The 24,226-nt window shown below is 48.3% G+C and overlaps 1 protein-coding gene across 2 annotated transcripts in view; it reads left to right on the top strand.

The window, feature by feature from the left end:
* The first annotated feature begins 7,293 nt into the window (after positions 1-7,293).
* plxnd1 (plexin D1) overlaps positions 7,294-24,226 on the top strand; it is a 121,629-nt gene continuing 104,696 nt past the window's right edge. For both annotated transcript variants that reach the window (XM_052018330.1, XM_052018329.1), the window contains exon 1: positions 7,294-8,440. In XM_052018330.1, the coding sequence (XP_051874290.1) occupies positions 7,331-8,440 (1,110 nt within the window). In that variant the 5' untranslated portion in view covers positions 7,294-7,330. The remainder of the gene's footprint in view (positions 8,441-24,226) is intronic.

Raw genomic sequence — 24,226 nt, 5'->3', positions numbered from 1 at the left:
CAAACAGGAAACCATGGATGAACTGGGAGATCCACTCCCTACTGAAGGAGAGGACTGCTGCACACAAATCTGGGTGATCCTGATCTGTACAAGAAGTCGAGGTATGACCTTCGGAAAGCTATAAGGGATGACAAGAGGCAATACCGACTCAAAATAGAGTCCCTGACCAGCTGTCAGTTATGGCAGGGCTTATGTGCCATAACAGGCTACAAGACGAAGTCGGGCTGCATAGTTAACAATAGCGCATCCATTCCTGATGAACAACGCATTCTATGCGCGTTTTGAACAAAAGGGAAGTGGATTGTCACCAGCCACCCTGACAGTCACCAACACAGCTGAACCTGTGATCACAGTGGAGGACATAAGATCAGTCTTCCACAGAGTGAACACGAGGAAAGCACCTGGCCCAGATGGTGTCCTGGGCCGTGTGCTCAGATCTTGTGCTGATCAGCTGGTAGAAGTATTTGCGGACATATTCAACTTCTCCCTGCTTCAACCTCAGGTTCCCTCCTGTTTTAAGAAGACCATTATCATCCCGGTACCAAAGAAAAGCAAGGTAACATGCCTCAATGACTACCGACCAGTGGCTCTGACGTCCACCATCATGAAGTGCTTTGAGAGGTTGGTCATGGCATGCATCAACTCCAGCCTACCAGACAACCTGGACCCATTGCAATTTGCCTATCGCCGAAACAGGTCTACAGCGGATGCCATCTCCCTGGCCCTACACTCAGCTCTGGAGCATCTGAACAGTAAAGACACCTACGTTAGACTATTGTTTATTGACTATAGCTCTGCCTTCAATACAATAATCCCAAGCAAGCTTGTCACCAAACTCCGAGACCTAGGACTCAACACCTCCCTCTGTAACTGGATCCTTGACTTTCTAACAAACAGACTGCAATCAGTGAGGATAGGCAGCAATACCTCTGGCACGATTATTCTCAACACTGGTGCCCCACAAGGCTGCGTCCTCAGCCCTCTACTCTACTCCCTATACACTCATGACTGTGTGGCCAGATTCTGCTCTAACTCCGTCTACAAGCTTGCAGATGATACCACCGTTGTAGGCCGTATCTCAAACAGTGATGAGTTGGAGTACGGGAAGGAGATAGAGAGCTTAGTGGAATGGTGTCATGACAACAACCTTTCCCTCAGTGTCAACAAAACAAAAGAGCTGGTCATTGACTTCAGGAAAGGGGGCAGTGTACATGCACCTGTCTACATCAATGGTGCTGAGGTCGAGAGGGTTGAGAGCTTCAAGTTCCTGGGAGTGAACATCACCAACAGCCTGTCCTGGTCAAATCATGTAGATGCCACGGCCAAGAAAGCTCACCAGTGCCTCTACTTCCTCAGGAGGCTAAAGAAATTTGGTTTGTCCCCTTTGACTCTCACCAACTTTTACCGATGCACCATAGAAAGCATCCTATCTGGATGTATCACGGCTTGGTACGGCAACTGCTTTGCCCAGGACCGCAAGAAACTGCAGAGAGTTGTGGACACAGCCCAGCGCATCACGGACACCAGCCTCCCCTCCTTGGACTCTGTCTTTACCTCTCGCTGTCTTGGTGAAGCAGCCAGCATAATCAAAGACCCTACCCACCCAGGACATTCTCTCTTCTCTCCTCTTCCATCGGGTAGAAGATACAGGTGCCTGAGGGCACGTACCACCAGACTTAAGGACAGCTTCTACACCACTGTGATAAGACTATTGAACGGTTCCCTTATACAATGAGATGGACTATGACCTCACGATCTACCTTGTTGTGACCTTGCACCTTATTGCACTGCACTTTATCTGCAGCTGTGACACTTTACTCTGTACTGTTACTGTTTTTACCTGTACTACATTAATGGACTTTGTACTAACTCAATATAACTGCACTGTGTAATGAATTGACCTGTACGATCGGTTTGTAAGACAAGCTTTTCACTGTACCTTGGTACAAGTGACAATAATAAACCAAAACCAATACCAATACCAATACCAGAGTGGTGGGCTGTATGTGGAGCCTCAGGAGATGGGGGAGATCTTAAACAGTTTTTTTGCATCAGTATTTACTCAGGAAACTGGCATCGTGGATCTGGAAGGAAGGGAAACAAGCAGTAGTGTCATGGAACATATAGAGATTAAAGAGGAGGAGGTACTTGCTGCCTTACAGCAAATAAAGGTAGATAAATCCCCCGGGCCTGACATGATATTTCCTTGGACCTTGAGAGAGACTAGTCTAGAAATTGCAGGGGCCCTGGCAGATATATTTAAAATGCTGGAGGATTGGAGGGTAGATCATGTTCTTCTGTTGTTTAAAAAAGGATCTAAAAGTAAACCAGGTAATTACAGGCCGGTGAGCCTGACATCAGTAGTAGGTAAATTATTGGAAGGTGTTGTGAGAGATCAGATATACAAGTATTTGGACAGCCAAGGGCTGATTAAGGATAGTCAGCATGGCTTTGTGCGTGGTAGATCGCATTTAACGAATCTTGTAGAGTTTTTCGAGGAGGTTACCAAGAAGGTAGATGAAGGAAAGGCTGTGGATGTTGTCTACATGGACTTTCGTAAGGCCTTTGACAAGAACCCACATGGGAGGTTAGTTAAGAAGGTTCAGACACAAGGTATCCATGGAGAGGTTGTAAACTGGATTCAAAATTGGCTGTGTGGGAGAAGACAGAGAGTGGTAGTGGATGATTGTTTCTCAGACTGGAGGCCTGTGACTAGTGGTGTGCCTCAGGGATCTGTGCTGGTCCATTGTTGTTTATTGTCTATATTAATGATCTAGATCATAATGTGGTAAATTGGATCAGCAAGTTTGCTGATGACACTACGATTGGAGGCGTTGCGGACAGTGAGGAAGACTTTCAAAGCTTGCAGAGGGATCTGGACCAACTGGAAAAGTGGGCCAGAAAATGGCAGATGGAACTTAATGCAGACAAGTGTGAGGTGTTGCATTTTGGAAGGACAAATCAAGGTAGGACATACACAGTAAATGGTAGGGCACTGAGGAGTGCGGAGGAACAAAAGGATCTGGGAGTTCAGATACATAATTCCCTGAAAGTGGCGTCACAGGTAGAGACAGGGTTGTAAAGAAGGCTTTTGGCATCCTGGCATTCATAAATCAAAGTATTGAGTATAGGAGTTGGGATGTTATGGTGAGGTTGTATAAAACCAAATTTAGATTATTGTGTGCAGTTCTGGTCACCTAACTATAGGAAGGATATCAGTAAGATTGAAAGAGTGCAGAGAAGATTTACTAGAATGTTTCCAGGTTTTCAGGAGTTGAGTTACAGTGAAGGATTGAACAGGTTAGGACTTTATTCCTTGGAGCGTAGAAGAATGAGGGGAGATTTGATAGAGGTTTACAAAATTATGAGGGGTATAGACAGAGTAAATGTGAGTAGGCTCTTTCCACCTAGATTAAGGGAGAAAAGTACAAGAGAACATGGCTTTAGGGTGAAGGGGGAAAGGTTTAGGGGGAGCATTAGGGGAAACTTCTTCACTCTAGAGTGGTGAGAGTATGGAACAAGCTGCCATCTGACGTGGTAAATGCGGGCTCACTCTCAAGTTTTAAGAATAAATTGTATAGATACATGGACGGGAGAGGTCTGGAGGGTTATGGACTGGGTGAAGGTCAATGGGACTAGCAGAATAAAGTTTCGGCACAGACTAGAAAGGCCAAATGGCCTGTTTTCTGTCCTATTGTGTTCTATGGTCCTATGTTCTATGGTTCTACTCAGTGGGTTAGGCAGCATCCGTGGGAAAAGAAACCTTCAACATTTCTGATTTGGGACCACAGTCTGATAAAGGGTCCCAAAAACATTCCCGCTGAGTGTTTTCAGCTATTCCTGCTTTTGTTTCAGATTTCCAGCATCTGCAGTGTTTGGATTTTCATTTGCAGCAAGTGTCCGCCCCTCCCCTGTCCAGCCCTTGAGAAGTGACCTTTCCAACTGGCTGCTATCCAGCCTCTGGATCTCCCTGTGACCCAGGCGGCTGCTCCGTCAGGACTGAGTTGGTTCCAGGACCTGACTGCTCTCAGCTTCTGGCCCAGTTCCAGGCATGACAATCATTCCAATATGTTGAATTTACAGAGTTCGAGAGTTCTAGGCTGGCTGTTGGGTGACAGGAGATTTGCAGTTCTGTTTGCTGGATGCTTTATTTGGTGAGTTGTCTTTTTGGAGAAGATCCAGACTACACTGGAACATAATGCTGCTGCACTTTCCCACGGAAACCGTGGTTTGTTACTGAATCTAAACCCAATGAAAAGTACTGACCAGCAGCCAGTGGGGACTCAGGCCCTGACCAGCAAACTGTGGGGACTCAGGCCCTGAGCAGCAGCCAGTGGGGACTTAGGCCCTGACCAGCAGACTGTGGGGATTCTTTCTCCTATTCGGTGAGGTGCAAATTCCTAGACAATCTAGAACATTCCTGCTCAGCTGTATAGATCAAAGCACCAGTTTTCCTTCAATGTCTGTCACATTCATGTCTTAGCCTAGATCTCCTGTTCCTTCAAACCCCCCAGTAGCACCAGAAACAGAAGCCTAACCTTAGCTCGATACCTCACTGGGGGAAACACCCTCTCAGTATCTATCCTGTCAACTTCCTCAGAATCATCTGTTTCAATAAAATCACCTCTCACTCTTCAATGAATAAAGAGTCATACAGCACAGAAACAGGCCCTTCGGCCCAAATGTTCCATGCTGACCAAGATTCCCATCTAAGTTAGTCTCATTTGTATACATTTGGCCCATATCCCTCGAAACCTTGCCTATCCATGTACCTCTCCAAGTACCTTTTAAGTGTTGTTCATGTACCTGCTTCAACCACTTCCTCATATACAATATCTGTCCATAAACTCAATCCCTCAAGTCCCAGCAACATGTTCATAAATCTCCTCTGCACTCTTTCCAGTTTAAAGGCTTCTTTCCTATAGGAGGGTGACCAAAACTGAACACAATGGTCACTTGCTGTATCTACCAACCCTTTCTCAGTCACAGAATCACACATTTGTACAGCACAAAAACAGGCCCTTTGGCTTGCTGCATGTATGCCGACCATCATGCCTATCTATACTAATCTCACTTGTCTACACTAATTCCATATCCCTCTGTGTCCTGCTCATTCAAGTACCTGTTCAGATGCCTCTTAAATGTTGTACCTGTCTCCACCACCTCCAGATACCAACTACCTTTTGTGTGGAAAATTTACCCCTTCATATCCACTTTAAACCTCCTCCCTCTCACTTTAAACCTATGTGCTCTAGTTTTAGACACCACTACCGTGGGAAACAGACACTGCCGATCTAGCCCATCGATGCCTTTCATAATACGTAAGGGCCCCCAGATCCCTCTGCACCACAACATTTTGTAGTCTCTCTCCATTTTATTAATTTACTATTTCATTCTGAAATAGAAACAGAAAATACTGGAAAAACTTAAGCATGTTGGACTTAGCTGGGAGAGAGCATGTTAACATTTTCAGATACCCTCACATTTGTCCACATTATGCTCCACCTGCCCATTCACTTAACCTATCAATATCCCTGTGTCCCCCTTGCCACTTGCTAACATCTTTAACTGAACTGGCTATGATTAACTCAGTCCCTTCATCCAAGTCATGAACACAGATTATAAATAATTGAGGTCCCAGCATTGATCCCTGTGGCATCCCACTAGTTACTAATTGCCAATCCCAAAATGACCCTTGATCTCAACATTCTTGTCTGTTAGTTAGCCACTCCTCTGTACATGCCAATATATTGCCCCCAACTCCATGTGCAATGTCCTTCTGCATGGCACCTTGTGGGATGCTTTGTGGAGATCCACCTATATTACATCCACTGGTTCCCCTTCATCCACCCTATTTGTTACATCCTCATTGAACTCTCTCGCAACTTTATCAAACACGATTTTCCTTTCATAAAACTACATTGGCCGTTTGATTGCATTATGATTTTCTAAATGTACAGCTATTAACTGCCCAATAAGGGATTCCAGCATTTTCCCTGATACAAACGTGAAGGAACAGCGCAGTGGTACAGCTAGCTGGTAGAGCCGCTGCGTCACAGCACCGGGGACGCAGGTTCAATCCTGACCTCAGGTGCTGTCTGTGTGGAGTTTGCACGTTCTCCTTGTGATCGTGTGGGTTTCCTCCGGGTGCTCTGGTTACCTCCCACATCCCGAAGATGATCGGGTTGGTAAGTTAATTCGCTGCTGCAAATCACCCCAAGTGTGTAGGCGAGTGGCAGAATCCGGGGGGAGTTGTTGAGGAAGTGGGGAGAATGAAATGTGGAATTCGTGTAATAAGTGGTTGATGGTGGGGGAGACAGTGGGCCAAAGAGCCTGTTTACATGTGGTATGTCTGTGTGAGATGTGAAACAAATTGACATATAGTTTACTGCAGATAGTGGGACACAAAGGGAGCTTCACCGGAGGACATAGGTCAATGAGGGAGCTTTGCCGGAGGGTATAGGTCAGTGAGGAAGCTTCATCGGAGAGTAGAGGGAGCTTCACCGACAGTGTGGTGCCGGGGCTGGGGTCCTCGGTATCTCTGCCGCCGCTCAGCCTGACTTTGGGACGGAGCGGTGAGTCGGCGTTGCCTCTGCCGAGGGAGAGGACTGACAGGAAACAGACTTCCTGTGGGCTTGTTGCGAGAGAGAGAGAGAGCAGGAGGAGGGAGTGGGGCACGGTCCCAGAGACGCAGAGCCCGGACCGGGAGAGAGGGAACCCCGACCAGGACAGACGGAGAGAGTCCCGCACCGGGAGAGAGAGGGAGAGAGATACCCGCACCCGGAGACAGGGAGAGAGTCCTGCATCGGGAGACAGGGAGAGAGTCCTGCATCGGGAGACAGGGAGAGAGTCCTACATCGGGAGACAGTCCCGCACCGGGAGACAGAGTCCCGCAGCAGGAGAGAGGGAGAGAGAGTCTCGCACCTGGAGAGAGTGTCCTGCATCGGGAAAGAGAGGTGGAGAGGGTCCCGCACCGGGAGATAGGGAGAGTGTCCCGCACCGGGAGAAATGGGTCCCAGCACGCCGAGGAACCGGAAGGGGTAGAGGGGCGATTGGTGAAGCCGACGGGGCGAGAGGGAGCCCGAGGATTGGGTGGACGCTTGGTCACAACCGTCCGAACAACGACCCGAGCCATAGATAAAGACCCCCTGAGGAGCAGCGGTACCTGAGGTTGTGGGGTTTGTGGGGCTAGGACCCCGGGATTTCAGGGGTAGGGATTCCGAGTATTCGAGGGGTAGGGGGTGTAAGCAGGATGGGGATGGGGCTGGGGCTGAGGAGGAGGGGGTTCCCGGCTGGACTGCTGCTGCTGTTGCCGCCCTTGGTACTGCCCATGCAGGTGTGTCAGCACTTCCGCAGTGCCACACCCACCAACAACCTAGTGGTGTTGGGGTCCCGGGTGTACGTGGGAGCGGTGAATGCCGTGTACCAGCTGGGCCCAGGACTGGGGCTGGAGGCACGGCTGAGGACGGGCCCGGTACAGGACAGTGCCCTGTGCCATGCGCCACAGCTCTCCAACGTCAGCTGTGTGCACCCACGCAGCCACACCGACTGCTACAACAAGCTGCTGCTGGCAGACCCCAGCCAGGACCTGTTGGTGGTATGTGGCTCCGTGCATCAGGGCTTCTGCCAGCTGCGGGACCTGGCCAATGTCAGCCGGCTGGCGGTGCCCTTCCCACCCCCCTCCAGCACCCTCATCTTCCCCAGCATGTTGTATGTGGCAGCCAATCACCCGCAGGCCTCCACCGTGGGCTTGGTGCTGCGGGGCTTGGGCGGGCAGGCCGGGAGTCGGCTCCTAGTGGCTGCTACCTACACAGGTCTGGGCACTCGCTATTTCCCCACCAACAGCAGCCGGGAAGACCTGCGCTTCGAGAACACACCCGAGATCGCTATCCGCGCCCTGGACAGGCAACAGCTGTCCCGCCTCTTCACCTATGACATCAACCCCTCCGAGGACAACGTCTTCAAGATCAAGGCCGAGGCCAAGGCTCGGAACCGGCTCAACTTCGTCCGCGCCTTCAGCTACCAAACCTACACCTACCTGGCGCTCAACAACGACGCTGACTCCAGCGCCAAGGGTGGCCGTGCCCGCAGCCTGCTGGCCCGTATCTGTACTGGAGCTCGGGGCTCACGGCCCACTGAGAGCCGCAAGCTGACCGAGTCCTACATCCAGCTCGGTCTGCACTGCAGCTCGGGCCCCACCCTCTACGGACGCCTGCGGTCAGTGTGGCCGGGCCCAGGACCCTACCTGTACGGTCTGTTCGACAGGCCCGAGGACAGCAGGGGGATCTCTGCCCTCTGCACCTTCAGCTTCGCCCACATTGAGCAGAGCATGAGGAACGCCCGCCGCAAGTGCTTTGAGAAGAAGCACAGTCAGGAGGTGACCGTGCTGGACAGTGTGATCCAAGGAAGTGGACCAGCCTGCATCCAGCGTAACATCACGGTGAGTGCATCAGGGCTTGAGAAGTTGCATATTACAGGGAGACTGGTGATGGCCTGTTCAGATCAGCAGCCCAGCATGTAGACCCTCAAGGCATGAAGGACACTGCTAACTGAGGTTGTTCATGGAACTGAGGGCAAGGCGCTGGCCTGGGTAAGGAATCATTCATTGAGCCATGTCCCATGGGCTTCCAGTACCCACCCTTTTCCTATAACTCAATCCTTTTCATTGACAAAGGTCTGCCACCAAGTTAATGTTAACAAATGACCCTGTGGAAGAGTTGCAAATTCTGAAAAGTGCATCTGACCATGTGGTGTGGCCCTAAAGTTGTGATAAAATGGAATGAAGTTGAAACAGATCTGGCAGCTCAAAAGCCACAACCACCCTCCACAATGGCAAAGTCCGGTGACAGTGCTAATTTTGCAGCTGTCTTAAGCCAGAAGTGCCTGGTGGATGATCCATCTCGGCTCTGTCCTGAAATCCCCCACCCCCACCACCACAGGAAGCAGTCTCCAGCCAACTCCACATTCACTCCACAGAATGGCTGAGAGCACTGGATCCAGCAAAGGCTATGGGATCAGACAACACCCAGATGGAGACCAGCACTCCAGAATTAGCAGTGTCTCTCCAGCCAAGCTGTTTCAGTACAGTTACAGCATTGGCATCCACCCAGCAATGTGGAAAATCGCCCAAGTCCTGTTCACAAAAAGTAGGACAAATCCAATCTAGCTCACTACCACCCAGTCTGTTGTGAATCGTCAGCAAAGTGATGAGGAGAGTACTATCAAGTAGCATTTACTGATGCGCTAGATCCACCCGACTAGGACATGGAACTACAGTATTGTAGCCATTACAGAAACTTGGTTGAGAGAAGGGCAGCACAGGTAGCTCAACGTTCCAGGGTATAGATGTTTCAGATGAGACAGAGAGGGAGGTTAAAGAGGTTGGGTAATTGCATTACTGATCAGGGAGAATATCACAGTTACATTCAGAGAACGCATCTTGGAGGGCTCACCCAGTGAGGGAATATGGGTAGAGCTCAGGAATAAGAAAGATGCAATCCTTCTGATGGGGTTACAGTTTATCATAGGTCTCCCAAAGCCAGCAGGAGATAGAGGAACAAATATGTAGACAGATTATGGAGAAATGTAAAAGCAACAGATTTTTAACTTCTGCAAACTTAACTGGGTCTCCCTTAGTACCAGGGGCTTAGATGGGGCAGAATTTGTTAGTATCGTAGATAAGTCCTCAGGGCTTGATGTGATCTATCCTAGGGTAATGAATAGAACATAGAACAATTACAGCACAATTCAGGCCCTTCAGCCCACAAAGCTGTGCCGAGCATGTCCCTACCCTAGAAATTACTAGGCTCACCCATAGCCCTCTATTTTACTCAGCTCCATGTACCTATCTAACAGTCTCTTGAAAGACCCTATCGTATCCACCTCCACCACCGTTTCCAGCAGCCCATTCCACGCACTCACCACTCTCTGAGTAAAAAACTTACCCCTGACATCTCCTCTATATCTATTCCCCAGCACCTTAAACCTATGTCCTCTTGTGGCCACCATTTCAGCCCTGGGGAAAAGCCTCTGACTATCTACCCTATCAATACCTCTCATCATCTTATACACCTCTATCAGGTCCCCTCTCATCCTCCGTCTCTCCAAGGAGAAAAAGCCGAGTTCCCTCGACCTGCTTTCATAAGGCATGCTCCGTATTCCAGGCAGCATCCTTGTAAATCTCCTCTGCACCCTCTCTGTGGCTTCCACAACTTTCCTGTAGTGAGGCAACCAGAACTGAGCACAATACTCCAAGTGGGGTCTGACCAGGATCCTATATAGCTGCAACAATACCTCACGGCTCCTAAATGCAATTCCACGATTGATGAAGGACAATACACCATATGCCTTCTTAACCACAGAGTCAACCTGAGCAGCCACTTTGAGCGTCCTATGGACTCGGACCCCAAGATCCCTCTGATCCTCCACACTGCCAAGAGTCCTACCATTAATACTATATTCCGCCAACATATTTGACCTACCAAAATGAACCACTTCACACTTATCTGGGTTGAACTGCGTCTGCCACTTTTCAACCCAACTCTGCATCCTATCTACGTCCCTCTGTAACCTCTGACAGCCCTCCACACTATCCACAACACCCCCAACCTTCGTGTCATCCGCAAACTTACTAACCCACCCCTCCACTTACTCATCCAGGTCGTTTATAAAAATCACAAAGAGTAAGGGTCCCAGTGCAGATCCCTGAGGTACACCACTGGTCGCCGACCTCCACTCAGAATACGACCCTTCAACAATGAAGTAAGGGACTTTGACTGAGATATTTTTATCCTCTTTAGGTGCTAGAAGACTGGAGAACAGTCATTGTTGTTCCCATGTTTAAGAGGGGCAACAGGCACAAACCAGGAAATTATAGGCCAATGAGCCTTTCGTCATTAATAGGGAAATTATTGGAGGACAGTAAATCAATCACATTTGGAAAAGTTTGGACTTATTAGGGATAGTCAGCATGGCTTTGTGTGGAGGAGGTCCTGTGTTTGATTTAGCTCTTTAAGGAAGTAACAAAGGTGATTGATGAGGGTGGGATAATAGATGTTGTTTTCGTGAACCTTAGTAAAGCATTTGACAAGGCCCCTTATGGAAGGCTGATCCAGAAGATTAAGGCATATGGGATCCACAGTGACTTGGGAGATTGGATTCAAAATCGGCTTGGCCATAGAAGACGGAGGGTTGTGGTGGAGGGGTGTTTTTCTGACTGAATGTCTGTGACCAGCGATGCTCTGCAGGGATCAGTGCTGGGATCTCTGTAATATATTAATGATTGGAATGAAAATGTAGACTGTTTGCAGGTGAGCTGAAAATTGGTGGATTTGTGGATAGTGAGGAAGGTTGTCAAAGGATTCAGCAGGATGTAGATCAGATGGGAGTAGAAATGGCAGATTTAATCCAGATAAGTGTGAGGTTTGGATTTTGGGAGGTCAAATGTCAGTGGAAAGAATGCAGCAAATGGCAGGACCCTTGGGAACATTGAGCACAGAGGGATCTTGGGGTGCAAGCCTATAGGTCACTGAGATGATGGGCAGGTTGCAGCAGGTGGAGGGGGGTGTGGCTGAAGTTGGGGGACAGTGGCAGGTGAATGAGAGATGGAGGCAGACAAAGAGAAGAAAAAATGAGAGGCAGATGGGATGAGGTGGTGAGAAGGGAGAGTGAATGTTGAAACCAGCTGCTGGAGGGTGATAGGCAGGAACACAAAGGGCTACCAGTGCTGTAAAGGAGGTGAGAATGGGAACCATCAGGGGAGAGGTGATTGGCAGAAGGAAACAGAACCAGATGGGGGAGAGCGGGGGCAAGGAGACACTGTGGGTTAACTGTGTGTGTAGTGGGTGGATGGAACTAGGAAGGGGAGGGTCTCAAAAATAGAGAATGGGGAGCTGCATGGGTGGGAGGTGTGAAAAGGGACAAAAATGGGAGGGCCAGAGGAGGATTGGAAGTGGAGGAAGGGGAAAAAACCAACTGGAGGGGAGGGTTTCATAAAATTAGAAAACTCAATGTTAATGCCATTGGGTTGTAGACTACACGGGGGAAGAAGAGGTGTCATTCCTCTAGTTTGCATTGGGCTTCATCCTGGCAGTGGAGAAGGTCAAAGATGGACAGGTCAGTGTGGGAATGGGAAGGAGAATTGAAATGCCATGCAACTGGGAGTTCGGGATAGCCACTGAGGACAGAGTGTAGGTGCTCTGCAAATTCTAAAGTGTTACAGTTGTAAGGAGTGACTGAATAAGCTGGGTTTGTTTTTGCTGGAATGTAGGAGGCTGAGGGGAGACTTCATTTAGGTTTATACATGGAACAGAGAACAGTACAGAACAGGAACAGGTCCTTCAGCCCATGATCTTGTGCTGAACTAAGTAAGCTAATGACACCTAATCCCTTCTGCCTGCACATGGTCCATATCCCTCCATTCTCTGCACATTCATGTGCCTATCTAAGAGCCTCTTAAATGTCTCTATCGTATTTGCCTCCACCACCACCTGTGGTAGCGCATTCCAGGCACCCACCACACTCTGTAAAAAAAACTTGCCCTGTGCATCTCCTTTGAACTTACCCCCTCTCACCTTAAATGCATACCCTCTGGTATTAAACATTTCAATCTTGGGGGAGAAAAAGATATTGACTATCTACTCTATCTATGCCTGTCATAATTCTATAAATTTCTGTTAGGTCACCCCTCAGCTTCCAACACTCCAGAGAAGACAACCTAAGCTTATCCAAACTCTCCTTATAGTTCATACCCTCTAATCCAGGCAGTATCCTGGTAAACCTCTTCTGCACCCTTTCCAAAGCCTCCACATCCTTCCTATGATGGCGCAGCCAGAATTGAATGCAATACTCCAGATGAGGCCTAACCAGAGTTTTAGAAAACTGCAACATAACTTCCTGATTTTTGAACTCAATGCTTCAACTAATAAAGGCAGGCATGCAACATGCCTTCTTTACCACCCCGTCAACCTGTGCAGCCGCTTTCAGGGAGCTATGGACTTGGACTCCAAGGTCCCTCTGTACATCAACGCTGTTAAGGGCCCCGCCATTAACTGCATACTTTCCCTATACACTTGCTCTCCCAAAGTACAACATCTCACACTTGCCTGGATTAAACTCCATCTGCCATTTCTCCGCCCTTATCTGCAACTGATCTATATCCCGCTGTGTCCTTTGGCAATCTTTTACACTATCCACAATGCCAGCAATCTATAACACTGCGATGGGGATAGATACATAGTAAGAATCCCAAGGTGACAGTATCTAAAAGAAGAGGGCATAGGTTCAGGGTGAGAGTTATAGCGAGAGACATCATGGATACAGAGGTCTGGAGGGGTATGGGCTGGGGGCAGGTAGATGGAACTAGCAGAATAATGTTTCGGCACAGACTAGAAGGGCCGAATGGCCTGTTTTCTGTGCTGTAGTTTTCTATGGTTCTATGGAACCAAGCCTTCAACCCAATGTGTCCACACCAACAATCAACCACCCAGGCATTATCGGTTCAAACACATAAAAAGCTGGAGGAACTCAGCAGGTCAGGCAGCATCTATGGAGGGAGATGGATAGTCGATGTTCTTCCAAAAATAGACTTTATTCATAATAAAAAATATATACAAAAGAGGAAACGGTGCAAAACTTTTACATTCACGGTCATTACATTCACTAGTGTTAACTTTTTTTTTCAAAACCATAGCACCATTGCCACTTGTGTGGCCCCCTGAGGTGAAGCCACTTCAAAGTTTGAGGGGCTTCCCCACCCGATTCAGCCCCTCCATGTGTGGTAGCGGAAGGACCCTAGACTGTGGTCCTTCCCCACAGAGCCTTTGTGTTGGCTGCACTCAGCTTCAGTGCGTCCCTCAGCACGTACTCCTGCAGCCTGTACTGTGCCAGTCTGCATCATTCCCTTACAGACACCTCGCTTGCTGGAAGACCAACAAGTTTCGGACAGACCAAAGTGCATCCTTCACCGGGTTGATGACCTACCAGCAGCACTTGATGTCTGTCTCGGTGTGGATCCATGGGGACAGCCTGTACATCAGAGAGTCCTCTTGTTATGCAGCTGCTGGGGATGAACCGGGACATGGACCCCTGCATCCATTTCCACAACCTCTTAGCAAATCCACAGTCTGCAAAGAGGTGGGTGACCGTTTCTTCCCCACTGTAGCTGTTCTGAGGCAGCAGACATTGGGGGTGATATGACATCTGTAAAGGAAACCTCTGACTGGGAGGGCACCTCTCACCACCATCCAAGTGAAGTCTTGGTGTTTGTTCGTCAGATCTGGCGATGAGGCATTTTGCCTGATGGTTTGGACCATTTGCTCAAGGAACAAACCCACAGAGTCCATAGTTTCCCTGTCCCGCAGTTTCTGCAGTACACTGCGCGCTGACCACTGCCTGATGGACATATGGCCAAAGGTATTTACTTGCAAGAACTCTTCCACAAAGGACAGGTAGTGCTGCAACAGCCAGCTGACTGGTGCCAGGTCTATCTTCCGCCACACCAGGGACAGGTAGAACCCCAGTACATACTGAAACTTAGTGCCCACGTACTTTGGGTACACACACCATCTGATGCAGCCAATTACACAGTGTTAGACAGGGATTTATTGTGCACAAATACTGACAACCGAATGGTTCATTGACAGCGGATCCCCTTCTGATAGACAGGACTGACCTTATAATGTCTCATTGGCCAGCCAACATTGACATAGGGGCTCTCATTTACCCAAGGTTAATTTGCATACTTTGTTCTCATTGGTCAAGTGAATGTGAACAAGTTGGCTGCTGTCAATGCACGGACCGGTGGCCATTCACTCAGGACAAGAGCCAGGTTAATGGGACCGCGCACCACAGGAAAGCACATCTCTCCCTTCACCTTTGCCTTGCTTTAACCTCCCTCTGCACTCATCTCACCTCTACCCCTCACTGCACCTCCCCACCTTCTTTGTAAATGGCTTGGGTCTTGGTGTTGAAAGCAATACATTTAAAGCCAGAAAACACAAAGGCAGGTGGCATTGTAGTCATTAAATTACACACAGATATATATAGATTAGACAAATGGGAAGAAATGTGGCAAATGAATTTCAGTCACGAGAGACTACAGATGCTGGAAATTCGGAGCAACACACACAAAATGCTGGAGGAACTCAGCAGGTCAGGCAGCATCTATTGGAGGGAAATGAACAGTCAACGTTTCAGGCCAAGACCCTTCATCAAGACTTCATTGACTGTTCATTTCCCTCCATAGATGCTGCCTGACCTGCTGAGTTCCTCCAGCATTTTGTGTGTGTTGATGCAAATGAATTTAAGTGTAAACATCTGTGAGGTCATCTGTTTGTACCCTAAAAAGGGACAAATACTTTCTGAATAGTGAAAGACTGGAAACAGTGAAACTAGGGATCCTTGATGCCACACATGTCCGATGATACTTTGATGTGAGGGTAATTCAATCTCAGCTCATCTCTGAAATTCAGCTCTTGGGTCCAGGGTGGAGACGAGGTGAGGGTGGTGAGGGAGGGGGGAGAGGTGATGGACAGAATGGATGGGTGAGGGGGAGAGATGAGCTAAGGGGGAGGGGTTAGGTGGTGGGAAGGGTCGAGGGGAGGGGGAGATGGGGTGAGGGGGTAGGGTGGGGAGGTGCAGTGAGGGGGAGAGGTGAGATGAGTGGGGGGAGAGGTTAAAGCAAGGCAAAGGTGAAGGGAGAGATGTGCGTTCCTGTGGTGCGCGGTCCCATTAACCTGGCTCTTGTCCTGAGTGAATGGCCGCCAGTCCGTGCATTGACAGCAGCCAACTTGCTCACATTCACTTGACCAATGAGAACACAGTATGCAAATTAGCCTTGGGTAAATGAGAGCCCCTACATCATTGTTGGTCGGCCAATGAGATGTCAGTAAAGTCGGTCCTGTCTATCAGAAAGGGATCCACCGTCAATGAACCATTCACCAAAAGTTGTCAATATTTGTGCACAAATACTTCATTTTTCAACCCCAAGACCCAAGCCATCTACAAAGAAGGTGAATTATTGGACACCAAAGGCACATAATGTCAGCTTGATTATCTTTCCTTTAAACCTACATTCCATCTTTGCCACTCAGCAAGTCCTTACCCAGATAGGAATTTGTCTTCGGATCCATGAGCAACCTCAGTCAGCATATTCTTATGAGGGACTTTATCAATGTCCACATAAGTTACAACCACAGATATATACCCCTGTTTAACCAATTTAGTCACATCTTCTGGAGATGAAGGTTTAACAATAGTTGGGACTGTGGAAATGGCACTCCCACTCAGTAACTAGGAAGAACCTGGTCATCAGGTTCAAAGTGCACTCAGGGTCGCTGTACTTGGGGCAGGAAGCTTCTCAGCATCACTTGCCTTTACAAGTACATCTGGATCTCTCCAATCCACTGAAAATTGAGGGTGTTCAGTGCTCTACCCTTAATTAAAGACTTTGGTAATTTTGAGGTACTAGTCTAATTGGCCTATAGTTCCCTGATGTCTTTCTCTCAGTATCAGTATAGCAGAATATCTTTCACAGTCTAACAAAAGTGTTCCCGAAATGAGTGATTTTTGGAACTTATAGTTGGGACATGTGTAATACTGCCACCAATTCTCTTCAGAGCCCTGGGACAGATCCCATTTAGGCTTTAGTGCTTTGGGATTTGTGAGAACTTGTCCTTTGATCAGTGTTTGTTTCTTGTATGTCAGGATTACTGTCCTATTCTTGCAAGGGTAGCTTTGATGCACACAATTCAATGTGTCCACTGTCCCTTTACTTTCTTTTATAATATCAATATCATCCATCTTTAAGGATCCACAACGCTTCTGACCACCCATAGCTAATACAATTATAAAAACTAGTTTGTGTTGTTTTTGATGTCCTTTGCAATTTTCTTATTATATTCCCATTCTGTATACCTTACTACTTGTTTTATCACCTCCTGTTGTTCTTTTTATCCTTAGCAGGATCAGCAAGTTGTTGCCTTTCATAACAGTTTTCTGTTGCCTTACCATTTTAGTCCCAAGTCTGTTTTTATTTGATAAGTAGAGATCTTGCCCTTCAGGAGTATTAACTGACTGAATATTGTATTAAATTGTTTTTGAATTCATTCCATTGTGCTACTATCACGTTAGCCTCTCACAGGATTGTCTAGTTTATTGTGTATTGAATCAATATGAGGAAGTTGAGCTTGCCCAAATCTGGAATTTTAGAAGCTGTTTTGCATTTCTTACTTTTAAGCACAACACTAAAGTTGGTCATATTATGAAAAAAGTCTGTCAACTAAATCTTGCTTATTACTGCTGACAAAATCTAATATGGCTTGATCCTTGCCTGCCCCAGTCATCATTAAAATCACTTCCTCTCACTTCATATAAAAGAGCTAAAAAGAAAGGTAGGCAGTGGAATTGGATTAGGATTGACACGGGGCTTTAGGAAAAATGACCAATTTAGAATGGTTTGGGATTGAGGGAGGGCCAATGGGAATGGCATCAGATTCAGATTCATACCATATAATCTGGATCTGATTGTGATTGGTATACAGAGAGGATTGTTGATACCGTGAGGTGAGAGAGGGATAGATTAAGAAGTATGGTGAGGGTCAGGAGATTGGAAAGGAAATGATGCAAAGATAATGGGGAGAGATCTGAGCAGAGGGGTCAGTTTGAAATTGGTACAGAACCTTAGGGAGAGTGGTAAATGGGATAAATTTCAGACAATGTTATGAGAGAGTGGAAAGTGAGATAGACACATCACTGCAGGGAAAGAGTAGGATTAAAATAGCATTGATATAAGATTTACGGAGACAGTTGGGTTGAAGTAATTTTGATGCAAAACTAAGAGAACAGGCATCAGAATTAGATTTGGATTGATACATGGCTATGGGAAGAAGGTGGGATTTAATTCTATTTACTATGGAGCTGTGGGTGAGAGCAGGGCAGTGGGAATAGATTGGAATTGATACAACACTATGCTAAATAAAGTGGGATTAGATTTGGATTAATACAGGACTCTCCAACCTAGTGGCATGAACATCGAATTCTCTAACTTCTAGTAGTCACTCCCCTCTGTCCCTTCCCTTTGTTTTCCTGATCTCACTGGCCTCCATCACCCTCCCTTCCCCCAACCCCTCGATCTGCCCATCACCCACACATTCTTCCCACTGGTTTCCCTCCCCACCTTCTTCCCTTTATTCCATGGTCCACTGTCCTCCTCCTGTCAGATTCCATCACGTTCAGCCCTTTGTCACTTCCACCTATCACTTCCCAGCTTCATACATCATTCCCACTCTCCCCCTCCTTCACCTGCTTGTCACCCCCCCTCACCTGGACCCACCTATCATCCACCAGATCTTGCTCGACCACTTCCCCCCACCCCTTTATACTGACTATCTCCCTCTCTTTCTTTCCAGTATTGATGAAGGGTCTCGACCCAAAATGTCAACTGTTCATTTCCTTCCATTGATGCTGTCTGACCCACTGAGTTCCCCCAGTGTGTTGCTGGTGAGGACAAATGTAGTCTCCTTACAGTCAGAAAGAGGGTAATTTATAATGGAGACAAAGAAATCACATTAAAACATAAAAAAAAGAGCAGGAGTAGGCCACCAGGCCGCTCAAGTCCATCTTGCCATACCTCATTTCCTCTTCTGTGCCAGTTCCCCATAGCTCTCAGTTCCCCGATCTTTCAAAAATTTATCTACTTCCTCTTTCAATACCCATGATCCAGCCTCCACCCATGGGGTAGAGAATTCCAGAGATTCATCACACTCTTATGAAAAAAAACTACACGTCTGAGTTTTAAATAACCTCCCATCCCCACCCTAGCTTTACAACTGTGTCCAATTGTTAGAGATTCTTCCATTAGTGGAAACATCTCAACCCTTACCTTGTCATGTCCCCTCTGGACCTTGTATGTTTAAATAACATCACCCCTCATTCTTCAAAATTCAAAAGAGTATTGATCTCATAACTTTAGCTGCTCATGATAGGACAACTCTCTCATTCCAGGAATTAGCCTCCAATGCGAGTGTATCCTTTATTAAATAAGAGGACCAAAACTGTGTGCATTACTCCAGTGTGGCCACACTAGTACCCATTACAAATTCTAACAAAACTTCCCAATTTCCAAACATCCAGCCCTCTTGCATTGAAGGCCAATATGCCATTTCTCTCCCTGCTTGTCTACCACTTAATGCACCTGCCTGCTCACTTTTTCCTATTTGTGCAATAGAGCATCTATATCCCTTCGTACTTTGCCCATCTGTAATTTTTCCCCACTTAGATATTGTGATAACCCATCTTCAGTCCATGCTAACACAGGTTCAAATGGTTAAAGAGATCGAATGATATGGGGGAAAGTGGGAACAGGGTACTGTCATACAATGTAGTGGAGCAGGCTTAAACCTACTACTCCTGCTGCTAATTTCTCTATTTCTATGTTTGCCTTATCTATTCTGCCAGTTAGAACATCAACAATTCTAACAGTTTTATCCAACATGATTTCTCAGTCCCAGTCCTGCCATTTCCTTAATAATCAATGTCTGCATTTTCAGTACCACTGCTGTCAGGTTAACTTGTTCATAGTTTCCTATTTTCATAGAGACATTCAGCACAGAAGCAGGCCTTTCGGCCCACCTTATCCATGCCAACCATGATGCCTATCTTCACTGATCTCATTTGCCTGCATTGGGCCTGTATCCCTCCACTTTCCTATCCAACTACCTGTCCAAATGCCTTTTAAACGTTGTGGTTATATCTGCCTCCTCTAACAGCTCATTCCAGATCATTACCGCCCTCTGCTTGAAATATTTATCCCTCAGGTCCCCTTTAAATTTCTCCCCTCTCGTTTGTGCCCTCTTAGTTCTAGACTACCCCGCCCTAGGAAAAAGACTGACTATCTATCCTAAGGTCACCTCTCAGCCTCATACATTCTAGTGAGACTGAACCCACCCTTTCCAATCTCTCCTTATAATTACAGCACACCTTTCCAGGCAACATCCTGGTGGATCTCTTCTGCACTCTTTCTATTGCTACCATATCCTTCCTGTAGTTTGGTGACCAGAACTGTACACAATAATACTCTTAAGTGCAGTCTAATCAATGTTTTGTATAACTGCAACATAAATTTCCAACTCTTATACACAATGCCTCAGCCTATGAAGACAAGCATACCAAATGACCTTTTCAAAACCCTTTCAGGGAGTTGTGGACTTGCACCCCAAGATCTCTCTGTATAGCAATGTGTCATTTTTTTCTCTCCTTGAATGCTCTCAGTCATTTTCCTAGGGTTGGGGAATCAAGAACTAGAGGCTATAGGTTTAAGGTGAGAGGGGAAATACTTAATAGAAACTTGAGGGGCAACACTTTTACATGGAGGGTGGTACGTCTATGGAATGAGCTGCCAGAGGAACTGGTTGAGGCAAGTATAATAACAACATTTAAAAGTTGGTAGGATAGGTACGTGGATAGGAAAGGTTTAGAGGGATATGGACCAAATGCAGACAAATGGGACTCACTTGGATGGGCATCTTGGTCAGCATGGACCAGTTGGGCTGAAGGGCCTATTTCAGTGTTGTCTGACTCTATGACCCACTGGATCCCTCCCCCATCTGGTTCCATCTGCCCTTCACCTCTCTCCTCATGGTTCCCATCATCACCTTCCTTACTTATCAGATTCCAGCACTTGTAGCCTTTGTGTCCCCTCTTATCTCCACCTTCTCCCTCCCCTCCCCCCACCTGGCTCCATCTGCCTCTTTTATCCTCATCTGTTTCCATCAATTATTCACATGTCTCTTTCTCTCAACTTCATCTCTCTCCCTCTCCCAACATTGTTCCTTCTGCCCACCATTACTCAACCCTTCCAAGTCCACTTATCACCTACTGGCCCCTGTCTCACCACTTCCCTTCTCCTCTTGATGCTGACCATTTCCCCTCTCCACTCTCAGTCCTGATGTAGGGTCTAAACCTGAAACATCGAAAATTCTTCCCCGCCACCAACCGCCCCCCCCCCCCCGCCCCACAGAGTCCCTCCAGCAGTTTGTATTTATGTTTGATTTCTAACTTTTCCTAATTCTGATGAAAGGTCGTTGACCTGAAACATCAACTGATTCTCCCTCCACAGATGCTGCCTAACCTGCTGAATACCTCCATCATTTTCTAATGGAGGGGAGAGTTACGTACAAACATACAAATGTGAAATAGGAGCAGACTACTCAGCCCATCAAGCCTGCTTCCCCCTTTAATAAGGTCATGACTGATCTGACTGTAACCACAACTCTGCATTCCTGCCTGGCCCAGTAACCTTTGACCCTCTTGCTTATGAAGAATCTATCTACTTCTGCCTTATAAATAGTCAAAACATTCTGCTTCCCCTACCCATTGAGGAGGAGACTTCCGAAGGCTCATGAACCTCTGAGGGAAATGCTGTTTTAAATGGGCAATCACTGAATTTTAAACAGTGACCCCTGGCTCCAGATTATTCCACACGAGGAAACACCTTCTCCACAACCACCCTGTCAGGATCCCTCAGGATCTTAAATGTTTCAGTCACTTCCCTTGTGCTATTCTAAACTCCAGTGGATATAAGCCAACCTTTCCTCATTAGAAAACACACCCACTCCAGGTGTTAGTCAAGTAAACCTTTTCTGAACTGCACCTAATGCAATACATCCTCTCTCAAACCATAGTCCCTCTGTTTGTGTAATAATGTTCACTGAACTTTCTCTGTATAACATACTATTCAATCCACTTGGCTCTCACTCTCTACAACACACTGTTCAATTCACACAGCTCTTATTCTGTGTAACACTGTTTAGTGCAGACAGCTTCGTCTCTCCAAGTAACACTGTTCACTTCAGATGGCTCCCTCACTGTTTTTCCGGCCATTCTTTTGTCAGTGTTGCTTCTTTCTCTGTCCTCTGGCTACCGTCATGAGCTCGTATCGATGTGTATACAAATCTAGTGCAGGAGAAACCTTTATGCTTCTGAACAAGGCTCCCTGCACTCGGTCTTCACTTTGTACCACTTCACAAATTACCAAAGCACTAAGGAGGGGATGAGCAGTTCACCTCAGCTTCCAGGGGTGGAGCTGGATGGGAGTGTCTGTATATGCCAGAATGAATGTGCTGAGTTCTAGCACTGTGACCCATTGCCAAGGTGGGTGTGGTAGCTCAGACCATTGGTGAGTTGGGAAGGAAGGAAGGTAAATGTGGAAGTCTGGAAGGAGAGCAACTTTGGGGGAACCACGTAGGTTGTTCTTGAAGCTTCTCAGGTATTGCTTTCAAAGGAAGAAGGTCTAATATTTCCCTGATGCTGGATGTTATGAAGACTTATTTCCATGGCAATGAACTCAATGGTATGGCAGGGAGGGACCCAGAAATTCCCTTGAGTTGAGTGACCTACGGCATGGTGTTACACTGGGATGGTTGTGCAGTAAGACACAAATTGGCGGCTGGTCGAAAGTTGAGAGATTTTGGGAGCTAATAATGTCATCAGGTCATGTTGCCGTTGTAAGTGAACATGGACACCTGGGATAAGTGGGGGCTCTGGGGTTGGTTGTGGATCCCTGTTTAGGGGCTTTCAATGTCACCAGCCTGTTGTGGCCACTGGCAGGTGGTGTGGGCTTCGGGGTGGGGGTGAGGGTCTGGGGGTGTGGGTGGGTCTGAGGGTGGGTGTATGAGGGTGTAGGTGGGTATGGCAGTGGGTCTAGGGGTATGGGTCTAGGTATGTGGTGGTGTAGGTGGGTGAAGGGTGAGTGTGTGAGTCTGTAGGTGGGTCTGGGGGCTGTGGGTCTAGGTGTGTGGGGGTGTAGGTGGTTGAGGGGTGGGGGTGTGGGTAGGTCTGGCGGTGGGTGTGGGTGGGTGTGTGGGGGTGTAGGTGGCTGTGGGGGTCTGGGTCTGTGTGTGTAGAGGTGTAGGTGGATGTCGGGCTGTGGGTCTGGGTGTGTGGGACTGTAGGCGGGCGTGGGGCTGTGCATGTGGAGGCGAGGGTGGGTCTGGCGGTGTGGGTCAGGACTGTGTGTATGGCGGTGTGGGGAGGGGTGTGTCTGGGTGTGTGGTCCCTGGGGGTGTGGATAGGGATGTGACTGGGTGTGTGGTCCTTGGAGGGTGTTAGGAGGGGTGTGTGGGGAGGGGTGTGTCAGGGTGTGTGGTCCCTGAGGTGTCAGGAGGGGTGTGTCAGGATGTGTGGTCCCTGGAGGTGTGGTGAGGGGTGTGTCTGGGTGTGTGGTTCCTGGGGGTGTGGGGAGGGGTGCATGTGGGGAGCAGTGTGTCTGGGTGTGTGGTCCCTGGGGGTGTGGGGAGCGGTGTGTCTGTGTGTGTGGTCCCTGGAGGGTGTTGGGAGGGGTGTGTCGGGGTGTGTGGTCCTTGAAGGGTGTGGCGAGGGGTGTGTCTGGGTGTGTGCAGAGAGGTGTATCTGGGTGTGTGGTCCCTGGGGATGTGCGGAGAGGTGTGTCAGGGTGTGTGGTCCTTGGAGGGTGTGGAGAGAGGTGTGTCTGGGTGTGGGGAGGGATTGTGGGTATATGGGGAGGGGGGTTGTCTGGGTGTGTGGTCCCTGGGGGTGTGGAGAGAGGTGTGTCTGGGTGTGTGGTCCTTGGAGGGTGTGGAGAGAGGTGTGTCTGGGTGTGGGAGGGATGTGTGTGGGTATATGGGGAGGGGGGGTGTCTGGGTGTGTGGTCCCTGGGGGTGTGGAGAGAGGTGTGTCTGGGTGTGTGGTCCCTGGGGGTGTGGGGAGGGATGTGTGTGGGTGTGGTGAGGGGTGTGTGGTCCCTGGGGGTGTGGAGAGAGGTGTGTCTGGGTGTGGGAAGGGATGTGTGTGGGTATATGGGGAGGGGGGGTGTCTGGTTGTGTGGTCTCTGGGGGCATGGAGAGAGGTGTGTCTGGGTATGTGGTCCCTGGGGGTGTGGAGAGAGGTGTATCTGGGTGCGTGGTCCCTGGGGATGTGCGGAGGGGTGTGTCAGGGTGTGTGGTCCCTTGGGTGTGGGGAGTGGTGTTTATGGGTGTGTGGTCCCAGGGGGTGTGGAGAGATCTGTGTCTGGGTGTGGGGAGGTATGTGTGTGGGTGTATGGGGAGGGGGGTGTCTGGGTGTGTGGTCCCTGGGGGTGTGGAGAGAGGTGTATCTGGGTGTCTGGTCCCTGGGGGTGTGGTGAGGGGTGTGTCTGGGTGCGTGGTCCCTGGGTGTGTGGAGAGAGGTGTGTCTGGGTGTGTGGTCCCTGGAGATGTGCGGAGGGGTGTGT

Source organism: Pristis pectinata, chromosome 6 (genome assembly GCF_009764475.1).
Source record: "Pristis pectinata isolate sPriPec2 chromosome 6, sPriPec2.1.pri, whole genome shotgun sequence".
In the NCBI taxonomy this organism is placed as follows: Eukaryota; Metazoa; Chordata; class Chondrichthyes; order Rhinopristiformes; family Pristidae; genus Pristis; species Pristis pectinata.
This window is presented reverse-complemented; position numbering and strand designations above follow the sequence as displayed.